Source organism: Choloepus didactylus, chromosome 1, assembly GCF_015220235.1.
Source record: "Choloepus didactylus isolate mChoDid1 chromosome 1, mChoDid1.pri, whole genome shotgun sequence".
Taxonomy (NCBI): domain Eukaryota; kingdom Metazoa; phylum Chordata; class Mammalia; order Pilosa; family Megalonychidae; genus Choloepus; species Choloepus didactylus.
Window position 1 is genome coordinate 158,016,234 of NC_051307.1, and position 15,467 is coordinate 158,031,700.

Consider the following 15,467-nt stretch of genomic DNA (forward strand, 5'->3'; position numbering starts at 1 on the left):
CTCCTAACCTTCCTCTTTCAACCATATTCACGGTTATCTTTGTTCAGTGTACTTACATTGCTGTGCTACCATCACCCAAAATTGTGTTCCAAACCTCTCACTCTTGTCTTTTCCTATCTGTCTTAGTGCTCCCTTTAGTATTTCCTGTAGAGCACTTATCTTGTTCACAAACTCTGTCACTGTCTGTCAGAGAATATTTTAAACTCTCCCTCATATCTGAAGAACAGTTTTGCCAGATATAGGATTCTTGGTTGGCAGTTTTTCTCTTTCAGTATCTTAAATATATCACACCACTTCCTTTTTGCCTCCATGGTTTCTGCCGAGAAATCTGCATGTAGTTGTATTAAGCTTCCTTTGTATGTGATGGATCGTTTTTCTCTTGCTGCTTTCAGGATTCTCTCTGTCTTTGACATTTGATAATCTGATTATTAAGTGTCTTTGAGTTGGCCTATTCAGATCTATTCTGTTTGAGGTATGCTGTGCTTCTTGGATCTGTAATTTTATGTCTTTCGTAAGAGATGGGAAATTCTCATTGATTATTTCCTCTATTATTGCTTCTGCCCCCTTTCCCTTCTCTTCTCCTTCTGGGACACCCGTGACACATACATTCTTACATTTCATTTTGTCCTTAAGTTCCCGGAGACGATGCTCATATTTTTCCATTCTTTTCTCTATCTGTTCTTTTGTGTGTAGGCTTTCAGGTGTCTTGTTCTCCAGTACCTGTGTGTTTTCTTCTGCCTCTTGAGATCTGCTGTTGTATGTTTCCATTGTGTCTTTCGTCTCTTGTGTTGTGCCTTTCATTTCCACAGATTCTGCCAGTTGTTTTTTCCAACTTTCAATTTCTGCCTCATGTATGCCCAGTGTTTTCTTTATAGCCTTTATCTCTTTTGCCGTATCTTCCCTAAACTTTTTGAATTGATTTAGCATTAGTTGTTTAAATTCCTGTATCTCAGTTGAAGTGTAAGTTTGTTTCCTTGGGCCATAACTTCGTTTTTCTTAGCACAGTTTGTAGTTTTCTGATGTCTAGGCATCTGGTTTCCTTGGTTACTCCAATCAGGTTTTCCCAGACCAGAACAGGCTCAGGTCTCAGAAGGAAGAAACATTCAATATCTAGTTTCCCTGATGATGTGTCTTAAGAGGATTGAGACACCCTGTGCTTTTCTGCCCAGCAGGTGGCGCCAGCCAGCCTGTCACTCCAGAATGGTGTAAGGAGGTGTGGCCCATGGCTGTTTTCCCCCAGGCTCTGGGGTCTGGTTCTGAAAGGAACACAGGTAGTAGAGCTTGGCACTGCCTTCTTCCTCTTAGGGAAAGTATGCCTCCTAGAGAGGTCATTTGCATATAAATAGATTCTTTGTTTCTCTGACTTTGCTATCTCTACCCTTTTCTGAGTCAGAGTGCTGTGAGTTTAAAATGGCTGAGGCTTTCTCTACTGTAGAGCACGGCAAGCTGAAAATGGTTGAGGCTTTCTCCACTGAGCCACCCAGATTGAGAGAGAGAGAGAAAGGGACAGAAATCCCCCTTTCAGGGTTAGTCTATGGCCCCCAGATTGACCCATCGGCCAGAGATAGCACCTGATCCTTTGGGCTCCCTGTCCCAAGACAGATACATCCCCTTTCTCTCCAAGGTCAGTCGTCACCAAAAGCCTCTGTCTGCTTGTTGGGGATTTGTAGTTTGTATTGAGCAGTTAACATTAAAACCCCAGTTGGAAGTGGGCTGAGGTATATTTGCTTGTTCAGAGAGGCTACTCTCTATCACAGTGAGGCTTTGCAGTTCAGGCTACAACAAGGGAGGGGCTCTTGGCTTGGGTCTGTAGTTTTTACTTACAGATTTTATGCTGTGAACTTGGGTATTTCTCCCAACCAAGACTGTTGCACGATGTGTGGACAGTCATGGTTGTCTCCCAGTAGTTATTCCAGATCTTTTACTAGTTGTTCCTGGTTGTTTATACTTGCTCTGGGGGGACTAACTAACTTCCACTCCTCTCTATGCTGCCATCTTCTCTCTCCCTTCACTACTTGTTAATTGTACTTTGAAAGCTATCACTTTTCTCTATATATCTTATATTTCACAATAAAAAAATGTAAAAAATAAAAATAAAAAGCAGAGGGTGAAGCCGAGCAATGGGAATAGAAGTACTGTCTGATTGGGAGGAAGAAGAAAGCAGCACATGGAAGAATCACAGGTACTTTCTCTCTTTTTCTAAATTTCTCCCCCATTACTCACCAGGAAGACTTGGATCCTGCGTGTTGGCTAGAGCAGACTGACAGGGAATAATGAAAGTGACCCCAACTGTGGATGAGAATTTAAAAGGCTTCATAACCTAGGTATTCTTGGGAAAAGGAAGGAAGTGGCAAACACCTTCAGAAGCACCTAGGGAAGAACTACTCTCATTTACTAACACAGAGCATGGGGGATTTTTAGCAAACATTCCTCAGAACAGACTAGGTCAGCAAGACAGGTCAATAATTCACCTTCACTGCCTTCAGAAACAGAAGGGGCAGAGGCCTTAACCAGAAGGAGTAACTAGGTAATATAGATCATTAGTTCTCCAGAATGTGAAGAAAGGCATTACTCGCAGATGGGGGCATCTTGGCACTATTGGTGGGTCTGACAAGGAAGAAAAGTAACATACCTCTTTGTATCAAATATTTGGCTCAATTTTGTACACCCATTCCCTCCTTTTCCTTGCTCTTACTCCCCATTTAAGAGAGCAATTGTTCACAGGTGTTCTTTATTGAGTTTATTTCGAAAATCTCAGATCAAGGTATTTCTCCTCATACCTGCCATGAAGTAGCGGCATGTACTGTGACCAACTGAGAAGACAGGAAGATTACGTGGACTTTAAGATTCAAGTAATGATGATAAAAGAACCAGCTCTCCTATCGTTCAAGGTATCTACATGTAAATAAGTAGACAAATCAAGGGGAGAAAGACAAGGAAAATGGTGTGGCACAAACATTCAAAGAGAACTGCTAACTCCTGGAATTATAGTGGTTATAAACTGAGATTTAAAGATATGGATTAATTTCTCTTTTTTAATTACTTGTGCTCTGACAAAGATCTCTAAAACTTTGAAATTAGAATGAAATTAGAAGAAGTGTATTTCGTTAAGAAGAGGGAGCCCTGGACTCAGATTGAGGCATAACGTGCTCTAATTCTGGCTTTCTTCACAAATGCTTTGGACCTTAGGCAAATCCTACATTGCTTGGTTTCGTTAAGGCCTCTTCCAGTGTAAAGTTGTATGATCTGTTTTCTGTGCTCTATTAAAACCAAGGTAGACCCAAGCCATGTCAAAGAATTAGATATGAGAAGTACTGAGGAGATGAATCAAAGCTGAAATACATCCAAATTTGATGAATATTATAAATTCACAGATCAGAAAAGTCAACAAACCCAAGGACAAGAAATACAAAGAAAACGATGCCAAGACACATCATAATTAAATTGATTAAAACCAGTGATGAAGAAAAAAATCTTTAATAAAAAAAAAGCCAGAGGGAACACAAGACATTACATAGTGAAGAACAAAGATACGAATGACAGCAGACACCTTGTTGGAAAGAACTCAAGCCAGAAGAAAATGGTGCAACATCTTTAAAGTACTGAGCAAAAAATATATATCAACCTAGAGTTCTATACCAAGCGAAAATATCTTTTAAAAACAAAGGTGAAATAAAGACTTTTTCAGACATCTCAAAGATGAAAGAATTCATGACTAGCAGATCTGCACTGCAAGAAATATTAAAGGAAGTCCTACAGACAGAAAGAAAATGATACCAGATAGAAATGTGACTCTACAAAATGAATACAAAGCATTAGAAATGGTACATATGTAGATATATATACATGAAACTCATTCCTTTAAAAAAAAAAACCTCTTACACAATTCAAGAGAAGACAGGAAAGGGGAAAAAAGAACATAGAATGGTCAGAATATATGGAAAAAAATAGTAAGATGGAACATTTAAGTCCAACTAACAATCACATTAAATATAAATGGTTTCAACACCTCTTAAAAGGAAAAGATTATCAGATTGCATTTAGAAAGCCATACCCAATTATATGGTGCCTATAAGAAACTTACTTTACATATAAAGACACAAATAAATTAAAAGCAAAAGGATGGAAAAAGATATACCATGCTAACAACGATCTAAAGAATGTTTCAGTGGCTGTGTTAGTAACTGACAAAATAGATTTCAAAGTGAAGATTATTAATGGGTGTGGTGGTTTGAAGCTGTATGTACCTTAGGAAAACATGTTCTTAAATTTAATAGGTGTGAAACCATTGTAAGTAGGACTTTTTGATGAGGTTACTTCAGTTAAGGTGTGGCCCACCTCAATCAAGATGGGCCTTATCCTATTATTGGAATCCTTTATAAGTGGAATGAAATTCAGTGGAACCTGGAAGAGAACAGAGAGGTCAGGAAAAGCTACCATATACACTGCCATGTCACAGAGGAGCTAAGGACCAAGTATCACTGGCAGCCAGTCCCAGAATGCCATACTTTGCGGAGGAAAGATTGCCTTGATTTGGACATTGTTCTGGTTTGCTAAAGCTGCATTATGCAAAATACCAGAAATGGATTGGCTTTTATAAAGGAAATTTATTAGGTTACAAATTTACAGTTCTAAGATCATAAAAGTGTCCAAACTAAGGCATCAATAGGAGGATACCTTCACTGAAGAAGGGCTGATGGCATCTGGAACACCTCTGTCAGCTGGGAAGGCACTTACAGAATTACAGAAGTGCTGGGATCTGCTGATCCTTTGCTCTCGGGTTCTGGTTTCAAAACGGCTTTCTCCAAAATGTCTCTGGGCTTTTGTCTCTCTTAGCTTCTCTCTCTCAGCCTCTGTATATCCTTGCTTGTTGTTCTCCAGGGTGTTTCTTTCTAAGTACCTGGGGGTCCTGACATCTTAGCTTCTCCGAGGCAAACTCTGGGCTTCATCTTTTAGCTTAGCATCACCAACCTTCTGTCGGCATCTGCCAGCGTCTCTTAAGCATCTAGGTCTGTGTGGGCTCTCAGCTCTCTGAAGAACTCCAGTGATCTAACTAAGACTCACTCTGAATGGGCATGGTCACAACTCCATGGAAATAATCTAATCAAAAGACCTCACCCATAAGCCTGCCCCTATAAGACTGCATTAAAGAACCTAATCTTTCCTGGAGCACATAATACATTTATATACTTAACAGCTGCAAAATATATGAGGAAAACCTTGCAGAACAGAAAAGAGAAATGGACAATTATAGTTGGAAAATTCAGCACCCATTTCTCAGTAAAGTAAAAAGACTAGTAGACAGAAAATCAGTAAGGATATAGAAGACTTGAACACATCAGCCAAGTTGACCTAATTGGTATTAATGGAACTCTCCCTTCAACAGCGAAGAATACACATTCTTTTAAAGTGGACATGGAACATTTACCATGGCAGACCATTTTCTGGGTCATATAACAAGTACTAATAACTTTCAAAGGATTCAAATCATACAAAGTATATTCTCTGACCACAATGAGATTAAATTAGAAATCAATTACAGAAAGCTCTCTGGAAAATTCTCATATGAAAATACATCTCAAAATCTGAGGCATACAAGGCCCCAGGGCCCCCTCTAAGGAGCTGGGGGAAGTGTTGGACTTTCTCACCTGGATTGTTGCTGATGTTCTCACAAACATTGACGACTGACAGTTTAGTATCCTGAGCCCTCTATCTTGGGGTTTACCCTTATGAAGCTTTTTACTGCAAAAGAGAGGCTAAACCTGCTTATAATTGTGCCTAAGAGTCTCCCCATGAGTACCTCTCTGTTGCTCAGATGTGGCCTTCCTTCTCTAGCTAACCCAACTTGGCAGGTGAACTCACTGCCCTCCCCCGCTACATGGGACCTGACTCCCAGGGGTGTATAACTCCCTGGCAACGCAGGATATGACTCCTGGGGATGAATCTGGACCTGGCACCATGGGATTGAGAACATCTTCTTGACCAAAAGGGGAATGCAAAATGAAATGAAATAAAGTTTCACTGGCTGAGAGAGTTCAAATGGAGTTGAACGGTCACTCTGGTGGACATTCTTATGCACTACATAAACAACCCTTTTTAGGATTTAATATAATGGAATAGCTGGAAGTAACTACCTGAAACTATCAAACTTCAACCCAGCAGCCTTGACTCTTGAAGACGATTGTATAACAATGTAGCTTACAATGGGTGACAGTGTGATTGTGAAAGCCTTGTGGATCACACTCCCTTTATCCAATGTATGGATGGATGAGTAGAAAAATGGGGACAAAAACTAAATGAAAAATAGGGTGGGATGGGGGGATGATTTGGGTGCTCTTTTTCACTTTTTTTTTTTTTCTTATTCTTATTCTTTCCAGTGTAAGGAAAATGTTAAAAAACAGAATGAGGTGATGAATAAGTAACTATATGATGGTACAATGAACAGTTGATTACACATCATGGATGACTGTATGGTATGTGAATATATCTCAATAAAACTGAATTTTATTACTCCCCCCCCCCAAAAAAAACAAAACAACAAAAGATCTGAGGCATACAGCTAAAGCACTGCATAGAGATATTTATAGCACTGAACAGTTTTTATTAGAAAAGAAGACAAGTCTCAGATCAATGACCTCAGCTAACACCTTGAGAAACTGCGGGGGAAAAAAAAAAAGCATACCCAAAGTGAAGACAAAGCAAAAATAAGAGTAGAAATCAATGAAATAGAGCAGAAATTGGGATACTATGGTTATGGGTCAAATCCAACCTCCTGCTGTTTTTGTAAATAAAGTTTTACTGGAGGATAGCCATGCCCATTTGTTTACATATTACCTATAACTGTTTTCAGGTTGAAACAGCAGATATGAATAGTTAGAATGGAAATGTATAGCCCACAAAACTTGTATCTCACCCTAGATACAAGAAGTTTGCCAACCCCTGAAACAGAGAATAGAAAAATAATACAGAAAAATAAATGAAGCCAAAACCTGCTTCTTTTAAGAAAATCAGAAAAACTGATAAACTTCTAGCTAGACACATCAAGGGGAAAAAAAGAGAAATTATTAATATAAAGAACAAGAGAAAGGATATCAAGAAGAATACTACAGACTTTAAAACAGTAAGATTTCAGTTTTCTATACTGCACAATTAAAAGTTTGAAAATGTTATTTTTTAAAATCTTAAAAAAAGACAAGAGAATATTATGAACAATTTTATGTCAATAAACTTGAAATTTAGATGAAATGAACAAATTTTTTTTAAAGACATAATACCAAAGCTCACTCAAGAAGAAATAAATGTCAATAGTCCTATTTCTATGAAAAAGATTGAATTTGTAGTTAACACACCTTTCCACAAAAGAAACTCCAGGACCAGATTACTTCACTGGTATATTCCAGCATAAACAAAATCAACTCTTCACAAATTCTTGCAGAAAACTTAAGAGGGATCACCTCCACTTTACTTCCTAAGGCCAGAATTACCCCAATACCAAAGCCAGGCAAAATATCCCTCATGAACACAGATGTGAACACTCTTTACCAAATTTTAATAAACTGAAACCAACAACATAAGTAAAGGATAATACATGATGACCAAGTGGGGTTTATTTCAAGTACATAAATATTAGACTAACATCTGAAAATCAGTGTAATTCACCATATTAGCAGAAACACAAAAAAGGTCATTTCAATAAATGCAGAAAAAGCAAATGATTGAAAAAAAAATCCAACATCCATTCATGAGAAAAACTCTCAACAAACAAGGAATAGAAGAGAATTTGTTTAAACTAACAAAGGGCATCCATAGCTTACAGCATACTTAATGGTGAAAGACCAAATGCTTTCCCCCCAATATCAGGAACAAAGCAAATATTCCACCCTTACCACTTCTATTTATTGTACAGCAAGTTCTAGACAGCGCAGTAAGATAAGAAAAATAATACAATGGCATACAGATTGGAAAGTAAGAAGTAAAACTGCATTCACAAACAACATGATCATCAGTAAAAAAAATTCTAAGTAATCCACAAAAGAACCTTAAAAGTGAATTTAGCAAGATTGCAGGGCACAAGGTCAATATACAAAAATTAATTGTATTTCTGTATACTAGCAATTAACTGGAAATTAAAATTTTTAAAATACCATCTATAATAGCATCAAAACATATGGAATACTCGGGTAAATTTGACAAAAGAAGGGCAAGTATTGTACACTGAAAACTACAAAACATTCCTTAAAGAAGACTTAATTGGAAAAATATATTGTATTATGGGTTGGAAGACTCAATATTGTTAAGATATCACTTCTTCCCAAATTGATCTATAAAGTCAATGCAATCCCCCCAAATCCCAGTAGACTTTTTTTGTTTTTAGAAATTGGCAACATAATTACATAAAATAAAGAGTAAAATAAAAAACAAAATTCACTCTTTTGTACAGTTCTATTTGACAAATATACAGAGTTCTACAACCACCATCACAATCAGCAGAGGAGTTCCAGCACACACACACACACACACACACACCCTGTTCCTGTTTGCTAAAGTTGCTGTTATGCAAAATACCAGAAATGGATTGGCTTCTCTCAAGAAAGGCCAATGAAATCCAAAACATCTGTCAGCTGGGAAGGCACATGTCTGGCATCTGCTGGTCCTTTGCTCCCGGGTTCTGGTTTCAAAATGGCTTTCTCCAAAATGTTTCTGGGCTTCTGTCTCTCTTCACTTCCCTTTCTCAGCTCCTGTATATCCTTGCTTGTTCTCCCAGGGCGTTTCTCTCTAAGCTTCTGGGGATCCTCTCTTAGCTTCTCTGGGGCAAACTCTGGGCTTCATCTCTTAGCTTATAATCTCCAAATGTCTTTCTGTCTGCATCTCCAAGCGTTTGGGTCTGCGTCAGACCCTAAGCTCTCTTAAGGACTCCAGGAAACTCATCAAGACCCACCCTGAATGGGCGAGGTAGCACCTCCATGGAAATAATCTAATCAAAAGGTCTCATCCACAATTTGGTGGGTCACATCTCCATGGAAACAACCTAATCAAAAGATCCCAGCCATAATAGGTCTGCACCCACCAGAGTGGGTCAAAAAGAACAGCCTTTCCTTGGGTACACAACAGTCTCAAAGCGGCATACACCACCCAAAATTTTCTGGTGCTATCCCTTTATAGTCAAATCCTTCCCCCACCCTCAAGCCCTAGATACCTCTGATCTATTGTGTCTTTATCATTTTGTCTTTTCCCGAGTGTCATATAAACAGAATCATAGAGTATGCTGCCTTTCGAGTCTAGCTTCTTTCATGTAGCATACTGAATTAGAGATTCACACACATTAATGGGCTGCACCAATAGTTTTGACCCTTTTTATTGCTGATTGGTATTCCATTATCTGGATGTACTATAGTTTGTTTATTCAGTCCCCATTTGAGAGACATTTGGTTTGTTTCCAGTGTTTACTGATTACAAATAAAGCTGTTATAAACATTCACATACAGGTTTTTGCATGAACACAGGTTTCCATTTTATGTGAGTAAATATTTAGGGGTAACACTGCTGAGCTGTATGGTGACTGTATGTGTAACTTTATAAGAAAATGTCAAACTGCATTCCAAAGTTGCTGAATCATTTTACATTCCCAATAGTTGTACTGCATTCTTGCCAGCACTTATAGTATCAGAATTTTTTTTTTTAATTTTAGACATGTTAAGAGATGTGGAGTGGTATTTTATTGTGATTTTAATTATATTTCCCTATTGATTAATGATGTTGTGCAATTTTTATATGCTTATTTACCATCCAAATATTTTCTTTAATGAAATGTCTGTTTATATCTTTTGCTCAGTTTTTTATTTGTTTTCTTATTGTTGAGTTTTGAGAGTTCTTTATATATTTTTAACACAAACCTTCTGTCAGACATCGGATTTGCAAATATTTTCTTCCAGTGAATGGCTTGTTATTTCATGCTCTTAATGGTGTCTTTCAGGGTAGAAGCTCTTAAGTTTTAAGAAGTTCAATTTAGCATTTTTTTTCTTTTTTGGAACATATTTTTAATGTCATATCTAAGAACTCTTTGCCTAACTTAAGATCTAAAGATTTTCTCCTGCATTTTTTCCTAAAAGTTTTATAGTTTTACTTTTAACATTAGGTCTGTGATCCATTTAGTTAATATTTTTCTAAGGTGTGAGGTAGTTCAAAGCTAATTCTTTTACCAACTGTTACAGCACCACTTGTTGAAAAGACCACCCTTCCTCCACTGAACTGCCTTTGCATCTCTGTCAATAATCAATAACGTGGATCTATTTCTGCACCCTCTATTTTGCTCCATTGATCTATATATGTCTATCCTTTTGCTAATAGCACAGTCTTGATTATTGCAGTTTTATAAGTTTTAAAATAAAGTAGCGGGAGTCTTCCAACTTCGTTCTTTTTTTTTTTTTTTCAAAATTGTTTTGTCTACTCTAGTTCCTTTGCCTTCCCATGTATACTTTAGAATCTATATCTAAAGATAAACATTTTAGAAATTTACATCTATATTTGGTATTTACAAAAAAAAATCATTCCGGGATTTTGACTGGGATTGTGTTGACTCTAAAAACCAATTTGTGGAGAAGTGACATCTTAACATGATGTCATTCTCTATTTATTTAGGTCTTGGATTTATTTCATTATTAGTGTTTTATAGTTTTCAGCTTATAGATACCACACATATTTTGTGAGACTTATACTTAAGTATTTCATTCTTTCTGAGCTACTGTAAATGATACTGTATTTAAAATTTCAACTTCCAATTGTGCAGTGCTGGTATACAATTGATTTTTCTATCCTGTGACCATCTGAACTCATTTATTAGTTGTAGGAGTTTTGATGATTCCACAGCGTTTTCTACAGAGACATTCATGCCAACTGGGAACAGTTTTATTTCTTCCTTTCCAATCCATACGCCTCATTTCTTTTTCTTGCCTTATTATATTTGATAGGAATTCTAATATGATATTGAATAGGAGAAATGGACATCCTTGTCTTGCTCCCAATCAGTGTTGACTGTGGTGATGGTTTCATGGTATATAGTATGTCAGCACTTAGCAAATTGTATGGTTTAAATATATACAGATTATTGTATGCCAATTATATCTCAATCAAAAATAAAAGAATTTACTTTTGAGAAGAACTAAATTTCCAGCTAACAACCCGTTTAAGGGTCCCCATAGCTGCCTACCTCTGGACGATCTCTGAAATCTATATGAGAGAGTATCATTTATATCCTGCCAAAACACATTACTGTTGTTGGTCTTTTCTTTTGCCCTCATCCAAATCCAAACCTCTCTGCTTTGCTTCCTCTTTCAGGTCAGTCAAATTCTATCTAGGTGAATTTTCCTTTACAGACAAAATTAATTCCTATCCTCTCTAGCAGAATACGTGTTTTGAAAACTTTACCTTCTTCCCTGTTTGTTCCGTTCCAGTCATGGATCTCATTCAACCTAATTTCAGTGAAGTCCATGAGATTATCTGTGTTCAACTTTTGTTCATCAAAACAGCTGTTTATTACATATTTTTTAAGAGAATTCACTCGAAATATCTACTTTGTCAAATCTACCATCTTTATTGCTTCCAAATGTAATCACATCTCTTACACCCCACCACTCTTACTTCCTTGATTTCTCCTCTGAAGCCCACTGAATTATTCTAATTAAGGAACACAGAGGGTAAGAAGCATGGGCCCTGCAGTTAAGATTCTCTACGCCCAACTCTCCACTGATGGCCTTGGGCAGTTTCTTCCATATATACAGAAAAGCACACAAACCTTAAATTATAGCTCAATGAATTTCAAAGTTAACACACCTATGTTGCCAATGTTTAGGTTAGGCAATTGAATATTACCAGCACTGTAGACCCTGTGTTAAAATTTTAAGTTTGCAGGTGACCTTCCTTTTTATGGCAAAAATAAATGTTAACACTTAAAAATCCTGTGATAGACCCCAAAAGACATAGAAAAGTACTTCCCAAACTATTCCCTGATAAATACATAGCCTCTACTTTTACATGTACCCCAAACTTGCCCTATTAAAACCCAATGGAAAGTAGGGGTGTGGTGTGGGGAATAAGTACAGATGTGTAAGAGTAAAGAAACAAAAAATGTGTTCAGGATAAGGGATTATCTTATCAGGGAGCAGTGCAAATTGGAGTTCAAAGCATGGTGGTAGAGAGGGCTAGAAAAAGCGAATGCTGTAAAAAGGATTCACTCCAGGATGATCAAAGCTGGCTGCCCCTATAGAGACAAGAGCAGTATGCACTGTGTGTGACACAGAGGATGTAACTATAGACTCTGGTCAAGTTTTCCTCTATTCCTAGAGGAATGGAAGGAAGAATAATTCTTCAGCAGAGTTTAAGGGGTATGGAGGAACTAGTTTCCTTCCCTTCTTTGCAGATTTCAATCTTTCAAGAGACTCCTAACTAGGACCTTTCTTTGTACTCACATTCAGAGATATTCCCCATCAAAAAGGAACACATACCTGTTCTTTGACCTCTATGTTATGCTCCCCTTCCAGAATAAGGGTGACGGCTTGCATAATTTGCTTTCCGTGAGTACTCATTATTTTATCTATATGCTGTAAAACAATAGGAAACCCATAATTACCATCTAGGGCACAATGAAAAAGACCATGGGAAAGAAGAGAGGCCTTCTAAAAGTTAAACAATACTATACAGAATTGCTTTGTGCAGAACACCATACATAGCAAGTAGAACTAGATGCTAAAGGACAATGTTTACTATGTTTTGAAGCTGACTTTTGCCTTCAATTATATACTTCTGATGAACTGAAGATAAAGAGAACACAGTGTTGGCTTTACCGAATATAAAACTGCAACCACTAGGGATCCTCAGGGTCCAAAGATATTAAAGAAAAAGGGAATACAAACAATGAATGGGGAGAAAAAAGTCAGAGACATGGCAAATACGGTGTAGATTTTCTAATACTATTCTGGGGCACAAATGCATAAAGAAGACTGAAAACAAACCAAAACAAAACAAAACCAAAAAACTAAGGCAACAAAGAAGGGACCACCAGGTACCTGAAGTCACTGGCACTGTTGCCCAGCGAGCATTAGAGAACAAGGTTAAGAGGGACCCCACCAGTAAGGCTCCTCTAAAGGGCAAGAAGCAGAGGCCCCAGAAATTACTGACAAGAAAAGCCATCCTGGTTAGCAAATCAAGTAATAGTAAAGTAACAAACCAAGGCAGGAGCATGTCCAGCACCAAGGAAGGAGAAAGAATACAGTGCAGGAGTAGATGGTCAGGTGGCCATATGGTGAAACAGCCCCCAGATCCCATATAAAGGTGGCTGATCTAGACATTAACATCTCACTTCTCTGGGAAGGGCAGCATATGAATGTACTCATACTTGCGGGCATACATGGATAGGAGCAGAGAACCATGGCAATGTTTTGCTATGCATATGCACAGCTAGCTAATCTGTTAACCTGGGTGATTTACTTACAGGACGAGTAGAGAGGAGATTTCTAAGAAGTCCCAATGTCTTCATCAGCACATTCAAATCTGAATCTGATAATAATCGGAATAGCTGTTCAGTACTCAAGCTTCGTAAAATATCTGCTTTTATTTTTTGTTCAGCCTGAAATGCCATGTTCTAAAAGGATTAAAGAAGTTGCAAGAATCACATATACATTTGCTTAATTACATTATATTTTAGTAATTCTGATAATTTTCAAAGTAGAAACAGAATCTACAGAAAATTCTTAAGTCACAATGTTTTAAAGATTCTTGTTAATAAATCACCTATAATTCTGTCTGTAAAGAGGAAGATAACTCTTCCTTGATATACTCCCATTTGAGGAATGTGACAATATATTCTGACATGGGCATTCATGCGTTAGGATTTCTCAAATAAAAACAAAATCCATTTATAACTTTCAAAAATATTTTTGTGGTTATCAAGTTACCTTCTGTGTGTTTTAATAACAAAATGACTATTAACAACTATACCGTGCCATGCATTTTGAGAATGACTTAAAAGTACTCTTACTAGGATAAAAATAAGCAGTGGATTTTGTTTATATTACCACATTAAAACACATGTTATGATCAAAATACTATGCTAGGTGTTGATGTGGCAAGATAGAACCTCTCCATAAAGTAGAAGGAAAGTAGAAGGGTATCCAAGCTACCAGCAACCTCAGATGGCCAATAGCTATTTTGTTCTTCTTTTTTCTTTTCTGGACAATTTACAGATTAAGCCTAACTTAATCTCAAACTATAACATTTCTGAAGAAAAAGCATTTTCATATTCCAAATGACAACTCATATATCAAATTTTGGTTAAAACAATATTTTATGAAATAGAGACTTATTATAATATGTGGTTCTTGCCCTCCAGGAACTTATATTTTACTTAAAGAACTAAGACATAAGAGAGATCAAATTACCTAATGATTAAAGCAGCATAGCAGATCAAAAAGAGTACTGGGCGGTGCCAAGAGACCCAGGCCAAAGATAACTCAAAGGTTTTAATTTTGTGGACAGAGAACATAACAGCTGGTGATTATGGATGCTGATGAGAATAAGATAGTTACTACGGATTTCAGGAGTTAAGTTTCATTTTTAACTTTAAAGTTGTTCATGTCAGGGTGTCCTCAAGTGAAGTCCCATAGACCATTTAAGTGATAGACCTAGGGAACAGTAGACAGTTATATCTGGGTATGTGTATTTTAAAATAACCTCTTCTACTAGGGGATGCGGAAACCATGAAAGTAGATGAAGTTCCTGCAAATGGTAGCGTAAAGGGAATTGGAAACTGAGAACTGAAACTTGGGGGAGTGTCTCAGGAGGTTGAAAGGAGACCAGGTAGAAAGTGAGGTAAAAATGTCGAGTCCTGGGAAAGAATTTCCAGAAAGAAAAATTCTAAAAGCTGGCACAAAGTTAAGCAGGAAAATAACTGTGAAACTATTAGATTTGGCACTTTCTTAGAAGATGATTATTTCCATCCGAAAGTAGCATGGGCTTTGCGACAGGTCCAGAATCTGTTTCTATCATGTATTAACTGGGAAACCTTGAAAAATTATTTTAACCTCCCTGTGTCCATTTTCATATTTGTAAGGTGGATACATACCAACATAACCTAAAATAAGAATTAGAAATAACAAATACAAAACACCTAGCTTAGTATCTGGCACATAGTAAATATTCATTAAATTGTGGCCACCATAATCACATTAAAAAAAAAAAATGTAGGGTCAACTTCAGTAAATTTATTTTAATAAATCTTAAAGAAAAATGGTTCTCCTAACTCATAGTTATATAGCTTTAAAATCTAGATATTATAAATTATTTACTAGAAACTATTAATAAATTATTAAGCATTTATGAACTAATTCTGTTACCTTGGGCAAGCTATTTAATGGCTCTGTGCCTTAGTTTATTCATCTGTAAAATTTAATAAGAATTTTCTCTAGCTTATTTCA

General features: G+C 36.9%; 1 protein-coding gene across 3 annotated transcripts in view; it reads right to left on the reverse strand.

Annotated features, from left to right (window-relative positions):
• Positions 1-15,467, reverse strand: part of ARMC8 (armadillo repeat containing 8) — a 117,965-nt gene that overhangs the window by 23,290 nt on the left and 79,208 nt on the right. For all 3 annotated transcript variants that reach the window (XM_037844224.1, XM_037844234.1, XM_037844217.1), the window contains 2 exons: positions 13,487-13,636; positions 12,501-12,596 (listed from right to left, as the gene is read on the reverse strand). In XM_037844224.1, coding sequence (XP_037700152.1) covers positions 12,501-12,596; positions 13,487-13,636 — 246 coding nt within the window. The remainder of the gene's footprint in view (positions 1-12,500; positions 12,597-13,486; positions 13,637-15,467) is intronic.